This window comes from Eurosta solidaginis, chromosome 2, assembly GCF_040869045.1.
Source record: "Eurosta solidaginis isolate ZX-2024a chromosome 2, ASM4086904v1, whole genome shotgun sequence".
Taxonomy (NCBI): Eukaryota; Metazoa; Arthropoda; class Insecta; order Diptera; family Tephritidae; genus Eurosta; species Eurosta solidaginis.
The window spans coordinates 86,401,417-86,427,441 of record NC_090320.1 but is presented as its reverse complement, the minus strand read 5'-3'; the positions used below and the strand labels follow the sequence as shown (position 1 = coordinate 86,427,441).

The window sequence follows — 26,025 nt, the reverse complement described above, 5'->3', positions numbered from 1 at the left end:
GCTTCTATCTTGGGTTTATTCTTATGTGAAGGAAAGAAAACAAACAGTTATATTTAATAATTGTTGGTCTCGGTTCATAAACGTAACTTCTGGTGTTCCTCAAGGCAGCCATCTTGGTCCGGTTTTGTTCCTGTTGTTCATTAATGACCTTCCTAGTGTTTTGAAGAGCTGCAAGCCGTTGATGTACGCTGATGATGTCAAACTTGTAATGCCTACGTGTAACCGCCATGTCACTAAACCTTCCTAAATGTAAGTTCATGTGTTTTACAAGGAAGTCCTTCCAATCCCATGATTATGTTATTGGCGACTATGTACTCAAGCAAGTCACTAATTTTATTGATTTAGGCGTTACAATGGACCCAAAACTCGATTTTAAACCTCATATTGAATCTTTCGTGAATAGCGCTAAAGGTACTTTGGCTTTCGTTAAACGTTGGTCTAAAGAATTTAATGACCCATACGTTACAAAAACTCTTTTTATATCATTGGTCAGACCTACTTTGGAATAAGCTTCAATAATTTGGAATCCGCTTTTTTGCTTTTCGCTTTAAAACACTTACCATGGGATCCTTCTAAAAATCTTCCCCCATATTGCAGCCGGTTAAAACTAATACAGCTGCCCACATTGCAGAGCCGCAGGGAGATGCTTGGTGTCCTATTTATTGTTAAATTAATAAGAGGGTCAATAAATAGTCCATTTTTGCTTGGTGAAATTAAGTTTAACGTTCCTATTAGGCCATCTAAACATTTTCAAACAATTTTTGTAGCTACATGCAGGTAGAATTATGAAATGCACGAACCACTTCGCTGTTTATGTCGTGATTTTAATAAACACTAAAAATTTAGACGTCTGCGACTCGTTTCTTGGTATTAAAAAATACCTTTTAACTACATTAAATTTGTAATTCGAAATGAAGCAAAGCACGCTAAATCGTGATATACTGTTCAACCCTGTGTTTCAAATATGAAGTACCAGTTACTTGAAACTTGTTTGCAAAATTGCGTTGTGATCATTATATTTATATGTATGCAATCAAAATTTACTCTGTATAAATTCTATTCTGTTTATATTTTATCTACTATTAATTTGCTTTATTGTCAATTTCATAAATTATTATTTAATAGCTCCTTCAATAGTACATTTTAACACATTTACAACATTTTAACTTTTGCTTACTTCTAAGTTTTTAATTGAAATTGTCAAGCGTTTAATTAAATACTGTTTAAATATTACTTTAAAATTGATTACTGCTTATGTTGTTTATATCGTGTAATACATCTGAGAATTAAGTGTCGGTATATTTGGTCTGTATAATTGTTTAATTTGTAGACTGCTAAATAAATAAATAAATCGCCTACTATTATAGTAGGAAGTAACTCAAATGTGTCTGGCCATCAGATATCAGTCGCTACAAAATCTAGTGATAATAATAAAAATATTCTTAGCAAATCGCCCACTATTGTGGTAGGTAGTAACTCTAATGCTAACCTTAATATAGCTGTTCGTCTGAAATGGTTGCATTTGTCGTTGTTTAAACCAACCGTAAACGCAAGTGATATTGTTGACTACGTCTCAAAAAATGCGAACATTTCACCCTAATAAATTCATTGCTTCAAATTGGTTAAGAAAGGCGCTGATCCCAAATTGTTATCTAGATGTAATTTCAAACTTGGAGTCTCGGCTTCTATATATAATAAGCTGCTGTACTCCTCGTTATGGCCATCAGATGTCAAAATTAAACCTTGTCCTTTTTTTCAAAAAGCAAAGGGCTCAACTGCCAAGCCTCAGCTAAGTGTGACAATCGCATAGTTAATAAAAGTATAACCATTTATTATCAAAATATATCGGGATTGAGAACGAAGTCTAAAGAAGTATTTTTACCCACTTCACGGTGTGATTATGATGTCTACGTTATTGTCGAGACTTGGCTCAATGATGACTTTTCAGATCCCCCAGCGGGTTAGGGGGGGTCAGAATATACCCGCGGTAGGTATGCATGTCGTAAGAGGCGACTAAAATACCAGATTCAAGGGGCTGTGTAGCGCAACCCTGCAGGTTGCCAGCGCAACATATAGCTTCTCCAAACCCAATTGTCAACCTCACCTATCCGCGGCGAATCATGTTTCACGAATAGACGAGGCTCTGGCGACCTTAAGCTCCTTATGGAACTTGGGGTTGGGGAGGGAGGGGATAGCCTGAAGGTTTAATGTGGCCACATAAATCGTTCCCGATATGGTCGGGCCAGCACCTTAATGGTGCTGTGGTACCGGAGCGTACCGGATCTGTATCCGGCAAAGGACCATCACATCGATAACACTCCCCAAAGCCTTCGGGGAGCAACCTTATCGCTACAACAACAACAACAACAACATGACTTTTCAGACTCAGAATTTTTTGATCAAAGGTTGTTCCACACCTATCGTAAGGATAGGGATCCCATCAAAATGGAACGTCTTAGAGGTGGTGGAGAATTAATTGCTGTAAGGCGTCCCCTTCTCTCTTCCCTTGTTCCGCTCTCTAATAGTGACTCTTTTGGATCAGCTCTGTGTTTGTATTACGGGGTCGTCTGGCAAGTTATTTATTTGTGTCTCTTACATTCCGCCTTGCATCGCAGATTCGCTGTACTGTGCTCATGTCAATAACATATCTGACCTTTCCGAAAACAATGTTGATAGTCATTTCTGCGTTTTGGGTGATTTCAATCTAAGTAAGGTTGTATGGTCCAAAATTATTAATGATAATGTCCTAACGCCTACTAATATCAATCATCCCCATGAGATCAATTTCTTGGACACCCTTTTTGGGGCTAACTTAATTCAGATTAACCACTTCGTTAACCAGTCAAATAATATCCTGGACCTTCTTTTTGTTGATGGGAATCTAATTACTCACTTGACCGAATGTACGTTTCCTATTTATAAGTCTGATATGCATCATGTACCATTATCGGTATCTATAGAATTCTTCGACCTGGTGCCGAATAACAACATTAATAATACTGTCCGCCCCTATAATTTCAAGGATGCAAATTATGATACTCTTAACTCACTCATATCTGAAACTGATTGGAACTCTATTTTCTTTGCTAAAAACCCTGCTGAATGCTTCGATGCCTTCTTGCTTGTGTTATCAGACATCTTCAGTACGAATTTGGCTTTAATTCCGGTTAAAGTTTACAAGATACCCTGGTTCACTACTAAGTTTAAAAGATCTGAAAAATCAAAGAAATAAGTACCATAAATTATATAAAGCGACTCTCGACATTTCTTTAAAGATCCGTATACCTATTATATGACTCAGTTCAATGTTCTGGATAAGTTCTTATACAGTAAATACATTTCTCGATTTGAGGATGAGTTAAAAGCAAATCCAAAATCTTTTAGGAACTATTTTCGGTCTAAGAAATTTAACGATACCAGTTCAGAGAGCCTGGCTGTTACAGTAAACCTTTTTGCTGATTTTTTCAAATCTACATTAGTTGTTGATGCGGATGATATTAACAACAGGTATTCCTTTTATACGCCAACGCCTTTAAACTTTGGGTCCCTGTCTGTATCTGAAATGGACATTATTAAGGGTATCTCCTCCTTACAGTCCTCACTGAAAAATGATATAGATGGTTTGTCCTGTTCTTTATTTAAAAAGTGTAGTAGTTCCCTTTGTGTTCCATTGCGCCATATTTTCAATACTTCTCTTTCGACCGGAGTTTTTATTGATCGCTGGAAGCTGGCGTCCATCACCCCAATCTTGAAGTCAGGCAATAAAAATGATGTAAAGAATTATAGGCCAATATCCAAATTGTCGACCTGTTCCAAACTTTTTGAAAAGGTAGTTAAGGACAAGTTATCATTCCCTATCAATAAAATAATCGATCCATGTCAGCATGGTTTTATTGCATGGCGTTAGACTGTCACAAATCTAGCGGTTTTTTCCCAGTTTTGTGTCTCAGCGTTCAAGGATGGATGTCAAGTTGACACCATATATTATATACAGATTTTTCCAAGGCCTTTGACACAGTTTCGCATAAACTACTTTTGTGGAAACTTGAAAACATGGGCTTTCATTCAAGTTTTCTGTTGTGGCTGAAGTCTTACCTAGAAAATAGGATATATTTTGTTGAAATCGAGAAAACTAAGTCCTACAAATTCTTAGCAACTTCCGGTGTACCACAAGGTAGCATCCTTGGTCCTATTTTATTCATAATATTTATTAATGATGTTGGCTCTTGCCTAAAATATTCTAATTATTTACTTTATGCAGACGATTTAAAACTCTTCCGTAAGATCACCAGTATTTCTGATGCTTTGCGTCTGCAGGAAGATCTGAATGCTATCAACTATTGGGCTTTACAAAATAACCTGCGACTCAACATTAGTAAATGCTGTCACATAACGTTTAGTAAGTCAATAAACATCCTTTCATCCGTGTATTCGATCTCAAACGTAACGCTTGCCTCAGTTGATGAGTTTCGTGATCTTGGCGTAATTTTTGATTCGTCTTTTACCTTTGCTAATCATGTTAACTTTCTTATACCAAAAGCTTATGCCAACTTAGCTTTCTTACGACGATATGCGAAGGATTTCAAAGACCCGTATATCATAAAGATTTCGTATAATTCATTAGTACGTTCAAAGTTAGAATATGCCTCGTAGTCATTTGGAATCCGATATACTCTTCACACTCTTTAAGAATTGACCGAGTTCAGCGGAAATTCATGCGGTTTGCTCTTCAGCCTCTACACTTTGATAATCCCATGCCACCCTACAATGCGGGATGCATGCTTATCAATGTCTTGCCACTTAAAGTCAGGCGTTCTGTTCAAGGCTTAATGTTTATTTTTGATATAATATCTGGTGCTATTGATTGTTCCGAACTTCTGGGTCAGGTAACTTTCAATGTCCCTAACAGAGCCCTCCGCTTTCACAATACATTCCGTATTGAAGTGTTGCATTCTAATTACTTCTAAGAGGACTTGTAGAATTCAATCACTTATCTAGGAGTATAGATCTTGACTTTGCCATGTCTAGGTCTCTCTTCAAGGCATGCATTGAGTCTTACTATCTATCACATTAAGTCATACTTAAATTAATAATTTAGTTCTAAGTACACCTGTAATCTAGTCAGTAAGGTATGCTACCATTGACTCAATAAAGAAATGAAATGAAATGAAATCATCGCGCAAGTCAACTTTCCCATTTATGCAAAAAAAAAAAAAAAAAAACTACTAAAGTTTTTGTCACTAACCTATTACGTATGTATGCTACCGTCGTGATGGCTTCCGCCCAAAATGCTTCGTCCAATCCCGAATACACCAGCATACTTCTTGCCATTTCAACCAGGTTCTATTCGCACGCTCTGCTACGCCGTTTTGTTGCGGCGTATATGGTATGCCCTTTGAATGATTTAAACGCTTCAAAAACATCCGTTTTACTCTTTAATCAACGTACATGTATGTATCGCGACTTGGCGTCTATAAAAGTATCAAAATATTGTTAGCCACCAAATGATTTTTTGCTCATGGGGCAACAAACATCGCTGTGAATAATTTTTAATAGCCTATCGGCTTTATTCTCGCACAACGCAAATGGTTTTACACATATTTTACTTTCCGCACAAGTTTTACATGGATCACTGTGGTTGCATTCACTTAAATTAAGACCATGTACAATGTGTTTATTCGACATCTCTTTCAGAGCTGCTATGTGTAAATGACCAAACCGATTATGCCATTTCATCACATCGTTTTCTTTGTTTTTTACGGAATTACATTTATTCTTATTATCCGTCATATAACTTTTGTTGTCATTATCCGTTTGACATTCAAAAATGAAAAGGTCATTTATTCGATTTGCTTTGAGTAAAACACATCCACTTTCGTTTCTAGAATTAGAGAATTGCACTTTGCTTTTGCCTGATGTAATGCGACTAACAGACAAAAAATTATGCTGGAGCGCCGGTATATAAAGTACGTTATCTGCTGTTATTGTTGTTGCGCCAACCTTTATACTTATACCACCGCGACCGCTCGCTTCAACTGTGTTGTTGCCGGCTAACCAAACCGTTTCGGAGGTGGCTGAAAAAGAAGTGAAAAACTGTCTCTCACGACACATGTGTGTTGTTGCTCCACTGTCTAAGCACCACGAAGTTCGCTTCAAATTAAAATTTTTTGCTTTTGCTGCTCCAATTAGATGGATAGCCTGAAATCTTTTGATTTATCCGAATCTCTGCTGTCTCTTTTCTCCTTTTTGCATTCAAATGCATAGTGGCCACGCTGCCCGCAGTCATAACAGTTCAAGTTTTTCTTATCTTTTTTCTTGATATTACTAGCTTCCTCATTTGACTTCTTTGACCTTCCCACATAATATGCCATGTTACCGTTGCTTGGATTAAATTCACTTTTTTCCAATCGTCGCTCACCTTCTTCAATTAATCTCACCTTCAATGTACTGAGCGCTGGAAAAGATTCGCGTGCCTCATATGCAACGACGAAATTGTCATATGTCTCTGGCAAACTAGACAACAAAATAACGCACAAAATCTCGTCCTTTAAAGTGGTGTCAACCTGGGCAAGCATTTCGACTATGTTAGTAAATTCATTTATATGGGCAGACACTGCCACCTTCCTGCAGTTTTAACGCCATTAGTTTTTTGAACAAGGTGACCTTTCTAGCCGGTGCTCTGCGTTGGTATATATCTTGAAGGGTATTCCATGCCTCAGCCGATGAATTGCTATGCTTTACGTAGTTGAGTTGCGATGCATGTAGGCACAATATAATTGTTGCTAGTTCCTTCTCGTCTTTGGCTTCATATGCGGCTTTTGATTCCTCACTCGTTGCATCCTTTATTAGCTTTCCAGAAACTACCGCCCAAAGTTCATTATGAATTAATACACTTTTCATCTGGACGGACCAAGATGAATAATTATTTTCATTTAACTTTTCAATCGCGTAGAGACCCGACGCACTCATCTTATTATTATATACATTTTTTTAAAATCAAATTACAAATTCGTTCAGTATTTTTTTTTAAATAAACGCGACTAACGCTTTTTATTTAATTAAATTACAAATTTTCGTTTCGTTCTTATTCTTGTTTCTTTTTCTTTGTATGCGACTCACGCCTTGTTCGAATTTAAATAATTGAGCAACGAACTAAAAAAAAAAAAAAAACACGAACTCTGGGCCCTGTTGGCAGAGTAAAAGCAACGACGATGTAATTCAATGTGTGGTTTATTCAGAACTGAAGAAATGTTTAGTTAACAATAATGTGAGTTATCAATATGAAGTGTAACTGGAGTTACACTGAGAGAAATATGTTGTATTGGATTTTAACAAGTGCGTTATACGGTGAATTATTGAAAATAATATAGAGTTTAAAGCTTGCTTAAAAGTGCGAGTTGACGATAAGTGTCGCGCCGATATACCTACATATAAAAAGTGAAAAAATTAAACCTGGATTACTGCCACCCTACGGCACAGCATCCTGATGTAAATAAGTTGGAGCTGGATTTTTCCAGGTAACTTGTTTTTGAGTTTTTTTTTGTGCATTATATAAGTATGAAATCTCGTATGTTTCTTTTTTTTTTTGATAAACAGTTTAAAAAAATAAATTAATTAAATTAAGATTTCAATTTTCTTGTATTTCTTTAGATGCCTGAAGCAGCCACAAGCCGCGACAAGTATGCACAAATAAAGGGAAAAACAACAGCTACAACAACCAACGCAGAAGAAATTCAAGGATCAGGATCCAAGCGACAATTATTCACACAAGGATTTACAAAATTGGTTTGGTACAAAATTGGGTGTAGTAATACGTGATACACAACTATAATCAACAGAGCTGAACACAAGGAATATTTCACTAATACACGCAAACGCATACACAAGGTAAAACCCATGAACACGACACAACACATTATCTACTAGCACACATGAACATAAAATCCCTCAACATAACTACGGCAACATATCGGTAAGAAACCCAGCAATAAGTGGTCCAGCAACATTCTGCACGGTGGCAGTCAAGACAACACACAGCAACATTGGTAACATTAAGAATCCACCACCACAAAAATATTAATACATGTAACACGCAACATCAACAACGACAACAAGCAACAACGGAGCAGAACATCAGCAACATCACAAATTGAGCGATCGGGAAAGCCGATGAAATTTTCACAACGAGCTCATCTCACTTGACCACCACTCCAGGGCACACCAGGAAAATTTAGGAATTGAATCACACAAAAATAGTATATAATTTTTTTTAGTGTTTTAAGTAATCATATATGTGTTTCTTTCTTTTCTTTTAATTTTTATTATTATTTTTTGTAAAACTTGCATATATATCGTAGCTGTAAGAAGAAATTTTTTTTATTTATGCAACATTTATTTGCTGTTGAAACTTTTTTCTTTCACGTTTCTTAATATGGATTGCCTTTCCTTTTGAATCGATTTATATAAGCAATCACTTGTGTGCAAAAGGTCGTAAGTGTATTTGGAGATTTTTCACTTTGAATTTTTTTTGGTCGTTTCTTTTGAGTTTCTTTTTAAATAAATTGCAATAAAGCTTTTTAAAACCATTGCAGTAAAACTTTTACACTTAACCTTTTTTGTTGATGAAGTTAGTTACTGCTAATGGAACTTACTCATTTCACTTTTGCACACAAATCTCTGTTGTAAATATTTTTTTTATGTTTTTTGTTAGTTAGTGAAATTTATTGTTTTTAAATTAATATTGCTTCTTTCGATCATCAAAGTTTTAATAGCATACATTTTTTTTGGCATTTTTTTTACCACTTGGTCACATTTTTTAATTTTAAATTTAATTAATATTTCTTTTTATTTTCACTTTTTCTGCGATTGCGCGTAACCTTTTTATTTCTTACATACGTGCTTTTGTTGTTTTATTTCACAAAAAATAATTTTTCTTTTTTTTACGTCCGCGCGACCGAAGTAAAAATCGAAAACTAAAAGAAAACCTAAACATCAAAAAGACCAAGAACTAAAACTGTCCTTGATCTTGGTTATTTGATCAATGTCCTAGCAACTGAGTATTCTACATGTATTGTTGTTGTATATTTTTCTTCACTTTCAGCTTTATACGCCGTCTTTGGTACCAAACCCGGTTCACAAGAGCGAGGTGAGTTCACGCTACTATAATAACATATACACACCACAGGTACATATATTTATTTTTTTGATAACTGAACGTACACACGTATGAACATATTTAAAAGAATTTGAATTTGTATGCTTAGGATTTGTTCAAGGAATATTAAGGAAGATCAGAATTTTTGAAAATCAATTTATAGAACTTAGTTGAATAGTGATAAATTATAGTTTTTACTTTTGAAATAAAATAATTAGAAATAACTTTTGTTGGGGTAAACTGCAAATTGATGATCGTTAGAAGAATTGAATTTTGTTTCTTGGATTAAACCATTAAGTTAGGAGAATTTTTTTTGTTTTTATATTTAAATTTTTACGTGAGTTATATACTAATAAAGAATTTTGTATAATTTTATGAAATTATCCAGATACGTTATTATTAATGGGTTGAAGTTTCTTTTAGTCGGAACATAGTAGATATGTCAGGCTAAACGTATTTCTTTGTTGGTGCAGGTGTTGCAATTGCAGGAGTTGGGACAGTTGAAGGGGGTGAGGGACATGGACTGAAGACTAAGTGACGGACGTTTGTCAGGAAATAGGGAACTGCACTCGGTTGACGGAGCCATAGTGGAGTTCAAGGCTGTTCACATCTTGTGAAAAGAAGGGGTGGAAAGGTTCCAACCTGACACGGACAGTATTTCTCCCGCTTTTAGTCTATCACCCTTTCTTTTAGTGTACTCCATTTAGGCATGAACCCTTTTTGCGATGCAACTGTGGGAAGGAGCTGTGGTAAGAAGCGCGCCCCTAAGCCGACGAGGCGGGCTAAAACCATGCCGGGCCGCCACTCCTCTCCCAACACAAGCAGTTATATAACATAGGACGGTTATACTCTTTGCAGTGTGTCTCGTGCAAGGATGGTTGCATCGGACAGGTTGTTCTGGGCTAGATCCCAAAACCCGACGTCCTCGTAACTTTTATAAATCTTTTGTGGCCCCTTGCTGTTCACGCCGAAGGGCGTCCCGTAGTCTACGCCTTAGCACCATGCGCCATGTTGCCAGGCCGCAAACCCAAATACACCGGGTACCCCAATCCTTACCCAAGGGCATCCAGTCCCAGGGCCACAACAGCAGTTGCGTCGTAGCCTTTCACAACCCAGGCGTAGTCACCCGTCACTTACTCCCAGAGTTACGACGTTTCCCCCTTGCACTTCACAATTGGAATGGATTAACTGGAAATATCACTGAGATAGTCGATTTCATGAAGCGGCACAACATCCGCATTGCTGCGATTTAAGAGACTAAACTCACAACAAGATCTACTCTGCTGACCTGTTCTGCGTTTAATGTCCACAGAAAAGATCGCGAGAGCGGAAATGGAGGCGGCCTCGCGTTTATCATACACCGCATCGACCGCAGGGACAGTGTCTTAGAACGTCAATCCTTATTTGTTCCGTCAGGCGATGCAAACCTAGAAATCATCAACATCTACATCCCTCCTGCCACCTGTTGCCCAGTGGATACCGCCCTAATATCAGCGCCTTACTCACTGGCAATAATCGCATTATCTTAGGCGATTTCAATGCCCATCACGATCTATGGCGTTCAAACTTGCAGGCAGACAGTAGGGGTGAGATGTTGGCGGATCAAATAGAAGAAACGACGTTCTGCGCAATAAACGGAGACGCCCCCACACGTATGGTGGAAAGCTGTCACAGTTCGCCGGATATATCAATCGTGAGCGTAGGACTCATAAACTGCGTCAACTGGCAGCCGATGATAACATTGACATCCGACCACCTGCCTATACTTATTTCTCTCGAGCGTACCGCTGACTCCATCGTCACAGAAAAACGCACTTTCATAAACTTTAAAAAAGCAAAGTGGGATGAATACAAATCCTTTACAGACAACCGCTTTGCTATCCTCCATATCCCGACTGATGCTCGCCAAGGGGAGCGTGCTTTCCGCAAGGTCTTTGAATCCGCCTCGGCTCACTTTACTCCCGCCGGTAGAATTCCCGAAATTCAGCCTCATTTTCCGGCGGAGGCCGCAAATTTAGCGAGAGAACGTGACCTTATAAGACAGCTCGATCCCGGCGACCCCCAAATAACGGATATAATCCAACGCATCAGATTGGTTGTGGATGAACACAAGCGGGCGAAATGGGAGGAGCACCTAAGCGGTTGTAATCTTTCTGCCTGTGTAGGTAAGCTTTTATTTATTTATTACAGCTTATAAGCCTAGATTAATAAATCCATATCACATATTACATGAGATCTCTTCTGTCTATCTTATTGCAGTTGTACGTCAATATGAAAGTAATTTCTTTTTAAATACATTCAGCTCTTCACAGTTTCTTATATCTATAGGAAGTTCATTAAATCTTTTTAATCCTTTGTAAAATAAAATTGAGCTGTCCGCTTTCCGTGGAAAAGAGCGGAAGACCAAAACTATTCTTATTTCTAGTACTAATATTGTATATCTTTTTGGTATGCAATATTATTGCTCCAATACTCCGGTAAATCCCTTTTTTAATATTAAAAACAAAAATCATTACAAAATAAAGTATACGCTGTTTAACACTAAGCCATTGTAATTTGTTCTGCATATCAGCTTTGGTCCACCGTAAAGTCCCTATCGAATCCGTCTAAGCACAATGACAAAATTTCCATCGCCTTTGGCGATAAAGTGATGTGGGATGCGAATAAATGCGCGAGCGCATAAATTCAGCGCGTCTCCAATTACCATCACCGCGAAAGAGGTTGAGGAAAAATTTTTGAAGTAAGCAAAATTCAAAAAAAAAATTGATAATTAAAAATACATGAATACATTTTAAAAAATAACAAAATTACAAAGGAAAATATTGTAAAATTAAAATTATAAACAAACCCTACAATACTCCCCCATTCAAAAACAATTACTGCACTCGACAAAGGCGGGATCGCCAATTGTAGTTCCAATATTGATATAAATCAAGGAACTATTTTAATGTAAAAATTATTATATTTTATTAACGCTTAAAAATCGGTTGTACATTAATCGAATTTTCACAAGAATGAAAAATTTTTGAAGTAAACAAAATTCAAAAAAAAAAATTGAAAATTAAAAATACATGAATACATTTTAAAAAATAACAAAATTACAAAGTAAAATATTGTAAAGTTAAAATTATAAACAAACCCTACACATAGCCATGCCGATGCTTAAACGCCTAGGGAAGGGAGGTTTCAAATATTTAGCACATGTCTTCAACCTGTCTCTTTCCACCTTTTTCATTCCCGAAAAATGGAAAATGGTCAAGGTGGCCCCGCTACTAAAGCCTGGGAAACCAGCTAACATAGGAGAGTCATATCGCCCGATATCTCTCCTATTGCTAGTAGCCAAGACGCTTGAAGCCATTTTGCTCCACTACTTCAAAGCAAATTTGCAGCTAGCCTGTCATCAGCATGGCTTTAGAAAACTTTTTAGCACCACCACTGCGCTAAATGCCATTAGCATCCAGATAAATTGCGGTTTAAATCAAAACCCCCACTATAGAACAGTACTCGTTGCGCTAGACCTATCAAAAGGTTTTGATACGGTCAACCACGGCACGTTCCTGCAAGACCTGGAAGGGTCTACCCTTCCCCCATGTCTTAAAAGGTGGACCGCAAATTATCTGGGTGGTCGGCAGGCATCGGTTCAATGTAGAAACGAAACATAAAAACCATGAAGAATTAAACAAAGGGTGCCACAGGGTGGTGTCCTATCCCCACTTCTGTTTAACTTCGTCATATCAAAGCTACCACGCCACCAGGAGTTACTATCGTTTCCTACGCCGATGACTGTACAATAATGGCCACAGGTCCAGGCCCACAAATCGATGAGCTTAGCCACAGAATAAACGGTTACCTCCCTGATCTCTCCAGTTTTTTCGCCTCGCGAAACCTGGCATTATCACCGACTAAATCCTCCGCGACCTTATTTACAACATGGACGTCCCAAATGTCGACCATTTTTAACATCCACACTACCGACTGTCCTACACTCCAAAATCCTGGGTGTGACTTTTGATCAGGATCTACATTTTGGTGAGCATGCGGCCACAGTTTTACCGAAAATCCACAGCCGTAACAAAATCCTCAAATCTCTTGCTGGCAGTACTTAGGGAAAACACAAAGAAACGCTTATTACCACTTACAAAGCAATTGGCCAGCCGATTGCATGCTACGCTTCCCCTATATGGTCGCCAAGCCTAAAAACTACTCACTGGAAGAATCTACAGGCCTGCCAAAATACTGCTCTCAGAACCGCCACGGTCTTCTTATGTCCCCAGAACACCATCTACATAATGAGGCGAGAATACTCCCCATCAGGGAGAGAAATGCGATGCTAACCAAACAGTTCCTGTTGAATAGCCAGAAATCTGGGCATCCCAACAGACATCTGATTGATGCGCCACGACCGCCAAGGGTTTAAGGAGTCATCTCCGTAAGCATTGTGAGGAAATACGGCACCTGAGAACTCAGCCGTATGAAGCCAAAAAACACAAGTAGGTGCCCGGTGAATCCATTACTCAAAAAACAATAAGCCGTTAATTGTCTCGCTCTAAATTCTTCTTTGTTCTTTCATACGGCTATCTGCAAGTTTTTCAATTTTTTTATATTGTCCTCAAAAAAATGTTTTTTGCATTTTTCAGGAGTAAAATATTGTAGTTTTAGTGCTTTTTTCACATAAACTAGTAGGTGCCAATCGATTTTACTGGATTTAATTACAGACGTTCATCATTTGGGTATCTTTGGTGTTGGCTTCCACAAGTAAGGCCGTGCTAAACTGTTACGTCCATATAAGTATTGTGGCGAATATTAGCACCACTAAGGGATACTATCATCTCTAAGCCGATACTAAGCAGTGACTCGTATGCACATCAACAAATCAATCGTTATGTCTACCCATATGTCCAAACGAGCGGCGGAGAAGAGACGCACAAACACATGCATATAACTTATCTGAGATGCTCCCAAAAGAAGGCAATTATCTGTGGAAGTGTCACTCACATATACACGCGCATATGAGAAGGTATACACGTGCATCTGTAGTTATAATTTTATAGCAGTAACTAAGTAAATTCACAGAGTATTAAAGGCAACAACAGTAGAGGCACGACAATCAGTTTTTGTTTAAGCAAAGCTATTAGTTGCGGAGTATAAGTGTTATTGTGAAGTACTTTAATAAAGGCCATTTTTGCATTATTCAATATTGGAGTTATTTATTCAACAGTTTAGAAGGTTGCAGATAAGCAGTATTGCACTAAATTCGTTACAATTGGTGTCAGAAGAGGAATTGTTGAATAAATTCCGAAGACTTCGAATACAACTTGGACATGGCAAAGTGAAGTGAATTGAAGATCCAGCAACTGAAGAAGGAGTTGGAGAGCCGTGGATTGAATACAACCGGCAATAAACCAAACTTCAGGCACGACTACGAAAGGCAATGGAATTAGAGGGAATTAACGTGGAAGAGTGTGTCTTTCCTCTTGATGGCGAGGAGACAACAAAAATTGAAGAGAAAAATGAAACAGCGCAGACAGTTACGAGCACAGACTTGAACACGACAATGGCATCTCAACTGGAATCACAGGATACACGTATAACATCCAAAATGAAAAACACAACTAGAATCCCAGGAGAACCGTATAACATCAAAGATGGAAGCACAGGAGATACGTATATCCGAAATGTCGTCGCAAATGACATCTCAGCTGGAATCACAGGAGAACCGTATAACAGCAAAGATTGAAGCACAAGAGGCACGAATATCCTAAATGTCGGCGAAAATTTCAGCACAGATATCATCGCAGATCTCTGCTCAACTGGAAGAGCAATACAGACGTATTTCCTCGAAGTTGGAGGCGCAAGATACAAAAATTTTACAGTTTGAGGAAAAAATCGAGGCCGAGGTGGATGCTTTGAGAGGACGTATCGAGCAGTTGCAACTAAATCGCCCAGCAATTTCAACGAGTAATCCAAAGGTAAAAACACCATCCTTTGACGGTTCTGTTCCTTTCCAGGTCTTTAAGCTACAATTTGAGAAGACCGCAACAGTGAAACACTGGAATGCTGAAGATAAAGTTGCTGCACTGTTCATGGTGTTGAAAGGGCCTGCAGCTGAGATTTTACAAACCATTCCAGAGGGCGAACGGAACTGTTATGAAGCATTGATGGGCGCTCTAGAGAGACGATACGGAACTGAGCATAGGAGACATGTATACCAAATGGAGTTACTGAACTGCTTCCAGAGGCCTGGTGAAACATTGCAAGAGTTTGCGTCGGATGTTGAAAGGCTGGCACATTTAGCGAATGCGGACGCACCCATGGAATACACTGAAAGGGTATAGATTCAGAGCTTTATAAATGGCATACGGGACGTCGAAACAAAGCGAGCTACATACGCTAACCCAAAGCCAACATTCGCAGAAACGGTATCACATGCTCTGATTCAGGAAACAGCGTCGCTTCTGTGTAAGCCAGTTTTCAAAGCACGCCGTGTGGAAGTCGAAAGGTCAGAGTGGGTAGACGCAATTTTAGAAGCTTTAAAACGCAACAGAAGAATAATGTTGCAATCAAATGTTTCAAGTGCGGTAACCCAGGTCACATTGCTCGTCATTGCAGCACCGGTCCTGGTTGTTCCAACTTGGGAGGCCGTAAACGCAAAGCTGGAGAAGATAAGCAAGAGCGAGTCAGATGTAAAGATCGAAAACTTGCCCCAGCTATTGAATGTCCTGTGATATCTGTGTCGCAAATTGAAGGAAATCAAGCAGTCTTACCGTCAGAGGGAATGTCGATGGCAAAGAACGTGTACTGACTGTAGATACGGGCGCATCTCATTTCTTAATCCGATCTGATTTGGTCAAAAGGAAATTAAAGCCATTACCTGGAGCAAGGTTGCGTACGGTCACTGTCGAGTATAAGCAAGTCCAAGGAGAAGTGGTATGTGAGGTATTAATTGGAAAGGTCATTGTTCCACACAAATTCATTGTGGCGGAAATTGTTGATGAAGTCATATTGGGAGTGGACTTAGTTGAACATGACATCAGGATCGATATGCAGAGAAAGATTATGCGCTATAAGAACCAGGATATTCCACTTAACTTTAGTTTGGAGAAAGGGTTCAGCAGTATTATTATTATTATTGAGAAGATTAAGTCAATTAACCTAGACAATGTAGTATTCAGCATTAGCAACATTGACCATCAAGCTTATTATATACAAAGTGTAGAAATTGTTTAACAAAGCTATTAAGTAGTAAGAAAAGTAAAAGTAATATAAAAATTTATAAAATTACAATAATGTTAATCACACTTGGAAATATAAGTTTAGTTTACAAAGGAACTTAACAAACTTTTTTACGTTATCGTAACTGACATTGATTAAGACCTCCCTAAAATTGTTGGCGTATATTTGCTGACGTAAGTTGTTAAGTATGGACATGTTTCTATTATATGAGTAATAGTGAGGATGCTAGTAGGGTTGTTGCAGAATAAACAGGTGGGCGGCTGAGTGTTTTCTATGATATGTTTGTGTGTTATTTTTGAGTGTCCGAGACGAAATCGTGTGTTTTTTATAATGTGCCTTCTTGGCAGTCCACTAGGAAAAATAGGAGCTTGTCCACTGGGGTTTATATTTTTATAGAAATGTGAATAGTCGGCGTAGTTTTGGTTGGCTGATAACGAACAGGATTTGAGCACGAGCCGTTTTATATCGTTTTTACTTAGGGTGTTTACCAGTTTAAGTGGAGATTTTGTAGCTAGCTTTGCTGTGGAATCAGCAAGGCAATTGCCTTGTATTCCCACGTGACTGGGTACCCATAGAAGTTTGATTTTACTAGTATTTGCAATTACTAGGTCTCTTATTTCGCAAACAGTTTTGTCGCAATAGTTGATATTCTTAATAGCGTTTAGTGTAGGTAGCGAGTCCGAGCAAATAATGTATTTCTGATGGCTGTGGATTGCGTAAATTATAGCAATTGCTTCTGCGGTGAATATAGAAGCTGCTATTGGAAGTATGGCTGATGTTAATATGTGCTTGTCAGTGGTAACGCTAAATGCAACGGTGTGTTGCGATTTGGACCCGTCTGTGTAGAGTATGTTCCAGTTGGGATAATTATCGAGAATACTTAGAAATTCCTGGAGATATATGTCTGGCAGTGTGTCTTCTTTTTTGTATTTGCATAGAGCCTGTATAACCGTATTGTCTTTTCAGTGCCATGGTGGAGCTCGGGGTTTGTAAGGTTGTGTGCTGTTGATTGGTATGTCCATATTCTTTGCGAGGTCTATAATTTTTTGCACGCTGGTGTGTTTTTAGTTCTACGTTTCCTTTTTAGCCTGTTTTTAAGTACCGAAAATAGTGGGGATTCGGATTTGTGGGTTAGCTTGGTGGTTAAGCAGCCAGTGATGTATGTTATTCTGTCTTTTATTTGTGGCAATCCGGTTTCAGTAAGAATGTTGATAATTGGTGTTGTGCGGAACGCCCCAATTGCTAAACGTGCTGCGGAGTGATATATAGAAGATATTTTGGAAATGTTTCTTTGCGATGTTGATCCGAATATAGGGAGGCCGTAATCAATTTTACTCAAAATTGTTGCTTTGATTATTTTTATAAGTGTATTTGTATTACTTTCTAACTTAACATTGCTGAGGCATTTTATAACATTAAGTCTATTTTGCAGGGACTCGCATAAGTAGTTTGTGTGGTAATTCCAATTATATTTATTATTAAATATTACGCCTAAGATCTTAAGAGTATTTACATTTTGTAAATGTTGATTGTTTATACTTAAGTCTATGCTATTACAGTTTCGTTTTTTGCATATATGTAAATACTTTGATTTAGCTATGGAGATTTTTGTGCCACTAATTTTGCACCAGTCTACTAGTTTATATAATAGCACGTGAGTTTCGGTAGTAAATTTATAAACGTTTGAGACCTTTACAAAAATGCAAAGGTCATCAGCATAAAGGAAATGGTGGAAGTACTTATGTTCCTGTATTATACGACTAAGTTTATCGTATACAATCAAGAAGAGGGTTACCGAAAGTGGCGAACTTTGAGGGATACCATTTTCAAGAGCCAATTGGCCAGTTGTGAAGTTATTGGCTCTGACCCCCATTTTCGGTTTTGTAGGTAGTTGCGAATAAAGTTTATCATTTTTTGTCCGACTCCCCAAGATGTTAGTTGGTAAATGATAGAGTGGAGACCGACACGGTCAAAGGCTTTTTCCATGTCAATGGAAAGAATGGAGAAATAATTTTTCGCGGAGATGGCATTGGATATTTGTTCGTCTAGGACAAGGAGAGCATCGATGGTGCCGCAGCCTGCTTTGAAGGCTGTTTGCTGACTGAAAAGAAGGTTTTTGCTTTGTATATACCACATTAGACGGCGCGCTATCATTTTCTCCATGACTTTTGAAATGCAGGGAATTGATGTTGTTGTAGCGATACGGTTGCTCCCCAAGGCTTTTGGGAGTCTTATCGATGTGATGATTCTTTGCCGGATACAGATCCGGTACCCTCGGGTACCACAGCACCATTAAGGTGCTAGCCCGGCCATCTCGGGAACGATTTATGTGGCCACATTAAACCTTCAGGCCATGCTCTCCCTCCCCACCCCCCAGTTCCATGAGGAGCTTGGGGTCGCCAGAGCCGCGTCTGTTAGTGAAACAGGATTCGCTGCGGACAGGTGAGATTGACAATTGGGTTTGGAGAAGCTATATATTACGCTGGCAACCTGAAGGGTTGCGCTACACAGCCCGTTGAATCTGGTATTTTAGTCGCCTCTTACGACCGGGGCATACCTACCGCGGGTATATTCTGATCCCCTAACCCGCTGGGGTGCAGGGAATTAATGATATGGGACGGTATCCATCTGGTTTGTCTTTAGGTTTACCTTGCTTGGGAATAGGGATTACAAGGGCTGTTTTCCATTGTTGTGGTATGGTGCTAGATGTGAATATTATGTTGTAGAGCTGCAGTAGTTTCTGCTTACCTATGGCAGGAAGATTTTGAAGAAGAGGGTAGGATACGTTATTTAGTCCAGGGGTTTGGCCTTTAGAGTGGAAAGGCAAGAATTGAGTCCTTCGAGGCAAAGGAGGAGTTCGAGTTGACTGGATTTGTTGTCTAACGTGTATGTGAGGTTAATTGAATTAAGACTTGAACGCTTTTTGCTTATAAATTTAGCTGAAAAATTATTATCTTTGGAGTAGTCCGACCACTGTTTAGCTAATATGTACATGCTAATTGCCTCTGGTGTAGAAGCAATGCAGCCGTCATCAGATTGGAGAACATGAATATGTGAAGAGGGGCGATGGCCATAAAGTGCGTTTACCTTCTGCCAAAGAGCTTTTGCTGGTGTATTGCAGTTGATGTCTTTAGGAAAGCTTGGAAAGGAGGCTCTCTTTGCAATTCTAACTTCACGTTTGAATTTTGAATTTGCCCTTTTATAAGCAACTATGTTATTGCTTGTTGGGGACCTCTTAGCGGTTTTCCAAATTTTCACTTTTTCGTCTCTTAGAGCAGACACGGTGTCATTCCACAAATTATGTATTCTGTGCTTGGCAATTGGTATTGTGAGATTGGCGCTATGGCGGATTTTTCTAAGCATAATTGCTGCGGTTTGGTTTATATTAACGTTTGGGTTGAAGATAAAATCATTCATACCATCCGCAATTGAATTTTGAAAAGATGGCCAGTCAGCTCGATCTAATTTGTACCTTTTGGTTGGGTTGGGGTTTGTGTGGTTATTTTGACTAAAAAGGGAGAGTGATATAGGAAAGTGATCACTTCCACGTGGGCTATCTGCCGTTTCCCATGTAGCGGCTATATTCAGTGGTGGACTGCAAATGCTGAGGTCAATATTTGTTAGTGTCGAGTGGGTAGAGAAATAGGTAGGGGATTTGTCGTTTAGAATTATGAGGTTATTGTTCTGGATAAAGTTAGTGAGTATTCTGCCTCTTTTGTTAAAGTTAGGGGAACCCCACATGGGACTTCATGCATTGAAATCCCCGACTAAACATATTGGGTCATGGAAGTTTATTAGTAGTTGGTGGAGGTCGTTCTCAGATATATGTTCTGATGGAGAGATATAAGAGCTAATTACTACAAATGGGATATTGGATTTTATTTTTTCTGCGACGGATAATATTCTCGTGTTCAAAGCGATTTCGGATTGTTCCAAAGAGTTGTGCACTAAGAGTGGCACTCCTCTTTTGTTTGGTGAGCGGTGCTCGATATCATTTTTGTTGTAAATGGAAAAGTTTTTTGGTATTGTGTATGTATTACAATTTAAATCAATGTGAGTTTCTTGAAGGGCTATTATTTGATATTTTTTCTCTTTTATTAGTAATAAGAGTTGATTATAGTTATTTTGGTAACCATTAAGATTCCACTGAAGAATCTTAACTACCATAATCAAATAAAAAACATGTGATGAAAACATTAGAAGCTCTACGATCAAAAAAATTAATTTTCATTCGTAAGAGATTCCTCTGTTTCCATTGAGTGCAAGTTAATGGAGTGTGGAAAGATGGGTGTCGTTTATATTGAAAAACCTGTTTGTTTAGTAATTCGCTTAATATATTTGAGTTGAAATTGGAATTGCTTGGAAAATTGGATTTTAGTGAGTGATTTGTTGTTGACTTGTCTTCTAGATTATTTGCGTAGTTTAAATGTAGGGAACTTTGAGAGGTTTCAGGGTTATCGTGACTCGTGGTATTTAATAGTGAGGAAGAAATACTATTCGGTGTTGTGGAGGAAGGGGTGGTGAGAGGGATTGTAGTATTATTACCGATGCTGGCTGATATTGTTTTTTGTACATTGGGTTTGTTTTTGTTGTTTAATATAGCTTCTTCTAATTTTTCGTATAATGCTTTGTATTGAACATTTGTATTGTTTACTTCTTCGGTTGCTTCTCTGAAAGAGCATTTCTTAAGAGTTTTCAATGTGATTATGTCTTTTCAGAAATGCATGGCAATTTTTGTTGTCGGACCTATGCTGTTGTTTACAATTGATATATTCCACTTTCGTGCAGGGTAGTTCATGCATACCAGAAGAACAGACATTGCATTTGGCATCAGACTTGCAGTGTTTTGCTGTATGTCTCATGGTGAAGCAACTTTTACATTGCATGGGAGATGGGATGTATGGCTCTACTTTGACTTAGCCATCCGACGTTTACTTCTGTAGGAAGTTCGCAGCTTTCAAAAGAGATAATATGCAGTTAACAGGTTTTCCGTCCTTAATTTTTGGGATTTTTTTGCACTCAGTGGCGCCTTGATCACGGAGACCCGCGACAATTTATTTTTCACTTAAGTATGTAAGGGAACCGGAGTAAATTACACCTTCCACAGTATTCAAAGTTGGGTGCGGGGTAACAGATATATCACATAAGTTTGACAACTTAGTGGCTTTTTGGAATTTGGCAATTAGTTGGCTATTTTTAGTAAGCATCAAGAGGTCTCCCTCTCGAGTAAAGGATATTGATAAGGGTTGGTCGGTGGTTACGGATTCTAGTGCTTTATTGATAAGAAAAATATTGAAGTCTTTTATCGGTTTGTTGTTTTTGTCTTTTATTATTTAGAATTTTGGGCACGACGCTGACTTTGGGTTGGAATGTTGTTTAGTTTTTTTAAGATAAGATAATCACGTGTATTATTGTGCTTGAAACTCTTACACTTATTAGGCGGACCCTCACTAACAATCGCGTAATAGTTTGTATCACCACCCCCCGGATCGGAGGCCATGGTAGAATTTCTATTTTCTTTGTAAAGATGATTTATTTATCACAAAAAACAAACAATCTCGGCACGTGTTCGGTGTTAAGATATAACAAAAAAGTAGTGTCACTGACAATAAGGAAAAAGAGTCACAAAGAAGGTACGTCTGAACTAGTTGACAGTCAATTACTCACTGGGGTTCAGCAGTAATCGAGTACTGGTGGAGAAGACTCGACAAAGACCACGAAAGTCAAAGGTAAAGGTTGATGGATCGAATGGGCCAAATAAAGCGAAATCAAAAGTACCTGCGAGAGAAACACTGGCATTGACAAACCCTAATGGACGCACTAAAACGACTGAAAGAATTTTCCAGAAAGGATGCAAGGGTCGTTACAAGCCAGCGCGCACTACTGTTGTGAAACGTCAAGACGATACTGATGATGCAAAGTCAATCCGTCAAGATCAAGCTCTGGCCAAAGAACAGAGTGTGAGGGAACGGCCCAGGGTAATGAGTAGTAAGATGAAACACAGGTACGACAAGAACAATAATTCGAAAGGTTTCTGGGAGGGAGATTTGCTACTGTTATACAACCCTCACCAGCGGAAAGGTGTTCCATCACAATGTTGGTGCAGTTGGGAAGGCCCGTACAAAGTTTTGAAAAAGATCAGTAATACCATCTTCCGCATACAAACCATTGGGAAACCACGAAATGGAACGGTGGTTCATTTGGGGACAGTGCTTCGCCCCATTCAATGACCACGACCACTCACAAATTGTCATCAAAATCCTCTAATGGGAGTCCAAGGACTTGGCTGTTTCAACAGGGGCGGACAATAGGGAGATGGGTGTTAGAGGCGTGCAGTTGAAAAGAAGGTTGGTGTCATGTGGGGACACATCACATGCAAGACATACATTACGCATGTCGGGGTTGATTCTGGACAAGTAAGAGTTTAACCTGTTACAGTATCCAGAACGAAGTTGGGCCAGGGTGACTCGTGTTTCCCTAGGTAGTGTGCTTCTTCTTCAAGGGTGGGATATTGCATATTAATAACGGGGTTCACCGGGCGCGTCCTGACCAAGGCGTTTACCGATTCTGTGTGGATTTGGCTAAGGTCCTGCTTATGCTTGCCTGGATCAAACGGCTGTGTTGGCAGGTGCCGGATCTCGTCATAGTGCTTTAGGCAGTCGGTTCTATGTACCGGAGCGACTCGGGTCCTTTTCTGCCGACCCGAATTGCTGTTTCCAAACTGTTTCTACACCTGTTGTCCGTTCACAATAGACAACAGTGTTGCACCAATCTGGAACCAGGGACAGACTTTTATTTATTTATTAGGCTGCTGTTACACCATCCCCTTTGCGAAAAAAAGGTTGAAGTCGACAAGTTGATCAAGGCTTCAACTTTTTTTGGGTGGTGTGTTTTTACATTCATCCCAAATGAAAAAAAAAAAAATTTTTTTTTGAATTTTCGGGGCAGATATATCTAAGTTAACTTAGTTAATTTAATTAATTACATTTATTTGTACTTACATTTATTATGCTTAATTTTACATTTGTCGTAAGCCTACTATTTACATATATGAATATTAGTAACTTATGAATTTTTTTTTTTTTTTGTAATTCAGTTTCATTTTCGTAGGTTTTTTTAACTTATACATACATTTTCTATTTGTTTCTTATACATACATATTCTATTTGTTTCTTTTACTTAGATTAAGTATGGTTTTTACAGTTTAAATTTGCTAAAATTTAGTGTAATAAAATAATTTAAAAATAAATTTTTTTTTGACTGTCTCAAAATGAAATTGGATACATTTTATTTCATTGTATTTATCTAGGCACTCCTATGCGGTTTTTATGTACCGTTTTAAATTTTTTGTTTTCATTATCAAAAATGGATACATTTATACCGTCTATATTTGTTACTAGGTAGGAGCCCTGATTTATGTTTTTCACGCGGTTCTTTTTGAACTAAAACCATATCGGTTATTTTTACTATTATTGTTTGTGCATTTTTGCCGAATGCATCTTTATTTCGTATTTTGTGTTTCTCTACTAATTCTTTAGCCAAGGAGTGGCATTTTTGCATTCGCTACTTTACTAATTTCCATATTATAAATTGGTCCGTTGTTTCGTTCCTCAATTCAGATGGCACAATGGCCTTTTTGCCAAAAACTAGTTCAAAAGGAGTAAGTTTATTATCGAATACCGTATTTGGTGTTGTGTTATGCCAAAACATGAAATATTTGAAATATGTATCCCAATCATCAAAGGTTTCGTTCGACAGTTCCTACGGTTTCATGATGGTATGGTGTAGAAGAGTTATGGTTGATATTTAGTAAGCTGGTTAAATTTGCAAAAATTTCATTTTTAAATTCAGTGCCTAAATCCGATTTGATAGATTTCATAGCACCATATATTAAAATAAAGCTTCCGAGTATTGCTGAAGCTATGGTTTTTGTACTTTTATCCGGTATTGATATTGTTACTAAGTTTTTCGTCAGATCGCAAATTATGGTAAGTGTTAACTTATTACCATATCTCGATTCTGGCAATGGGCAGATTGTATCAATTACGACAACGTCAAAAGGTTTATTTGGAGTAGGAGTTAGAACGAGTTCTTCTTTATTTCCTTCTTTGACTTTATTCAAAAGACATTTTTCGCATTTTCTAACATAACTAGCTATGTCTTTTGTCATGTTTTTCCAGTAAAATTTGTTTCGTAATTTAAAAAATAAAAATAAATGTAAGGCGCGATAACCTCCGAAGAGATTTTAGGCCGAGCTCCTTTTTAATTTTTCCTACAAATTGGCGGGACGGGACCTACTTGTTTTATGCCGAATCCGAAAAGCATCTGCGAGGCAGATGAGTTTACACTGAGAGCTTTTAATGACAGAAATACACTCGGAGTGCTTGCCAAACACTGCCGAGAGGCGACACCGCTTAGAAAAATTTTCTTCTAATTGAAAAACCTTATTTCTAAAATTTTGATGTTGCTTTGCCCGGGGTGTGAACCCCGTGATGGGATCATTGTGATAAATTGATAGTAATTTTAATTTTTATTCCTGATCAGTGATTGTTTCAACTGAATCCATTAAAATAATTTTTAAGAATTGTAAAAGCTTATTTCCTCTTTCTTTAAAATTTGTAATTGTAATGTATTTGAAAATTAAATCGTCTTTTCGACATTCTATTTGCTTAATATTAAGTTTTCCGGCTTCTTTTTCTAGCCTCGAAAGTAAAGAATCGAAATTCTTTATTTCGTTAAAAATTCAAAATCAAGCAAAATAGTTCTTTTATGCTTCATATGCGCGCATATTCTTAAAAATTTTTTTTAACAGTTATGAGTGAATTTATCATAAACGTTTAATATTTATATATTTTCACATAAGTCTATGTTTTCGGTAGAACCGCATTTATCTTTTTTCTTACTCATAACCCTAGTCTGAACTGCAAATATATTTTTGGTCGATTCTTTTATTTCTCCAATGGTGATACGAGAAAGTGCATCAGCCCCTACTTTTGATTTTCCCTTTATGTACTCTATTGTAAAATTGTATTCTGCCAATTCAAGTCTAATTCTAGAAAGTTTTGAAGATGGATCTTTCATAGTAAATAAATATGCTAAAGGCCTGTTGTCTGATTTTACAACAAAGTGATTTCCATATACGTACGGTCTGAATTGTTTGATGGCAAAATAAATGGCTAATAATTCCAACTCAATGATGGCTTTCTTTTGTTCTGCATCATTAAAAGATGTTGACGCATAACATAGCCTTGGTGTTTTTGGCTGAGTATTGCCGTTTTAGAAGCGTCTATTGTAATGGTAAACTGTTTGAAAAAATCTGGGTATTGTAACAGCTTTGGTGACATTAGGGATGCTCTTAGTGCAACAAAAGCTTTATCACATGTATTTTCCCAGTTAAATTCTACTCTTTTTCTACTCAGTCTACTCAGAGGTGCTGCCAGATATGCAAAGTTTGGAATAAATCGCCCGTAATAAATGTGCAGTTGAGTTTTGTAAAACATTTAATTAATTCTTCCCTGCAACGTGATAAATTGTTATTCACCACAACTGGCCTAAGTCGGTTTTCAAAATGACCATTTACCTCTACTAAAATGTTATGATATGCCTCAATTAAATAATTTTTATATTCACCTAACTTC

At 37.9% G+C, this 26,025-nt stretch overlaps 1 protein-coding gene across 2 annotated transcripts in view; it reads left to right on the top strand.

Moving 5' to 3' along the window:
• Nucleotides 1–26,025, top strand: part of LOC137240064 (NADH dehydrogenase [ubiquinone] flavoprotein 1, mitochondrial-like) — a 109,509-nt gene that overhangs the window by 35,118 nt on the left and 48,366 nt on the right. The window contains exon 3 of one of the 2 annotated variants that reach the window (XM_067765980.1): nt 9,101–9,145. The exons of the other annotated variant lie outside the window; for it this stretch is intronic. Coding sequence (XP_067622081.1) covers nt 9,101–9,145 — 45 coding nt within the window. The remainder of the gene's footprint in view (nt 1–9,100; nt 9,146–26,025) is intronic. 2 annotated transcript variants of the gene reach the window in all.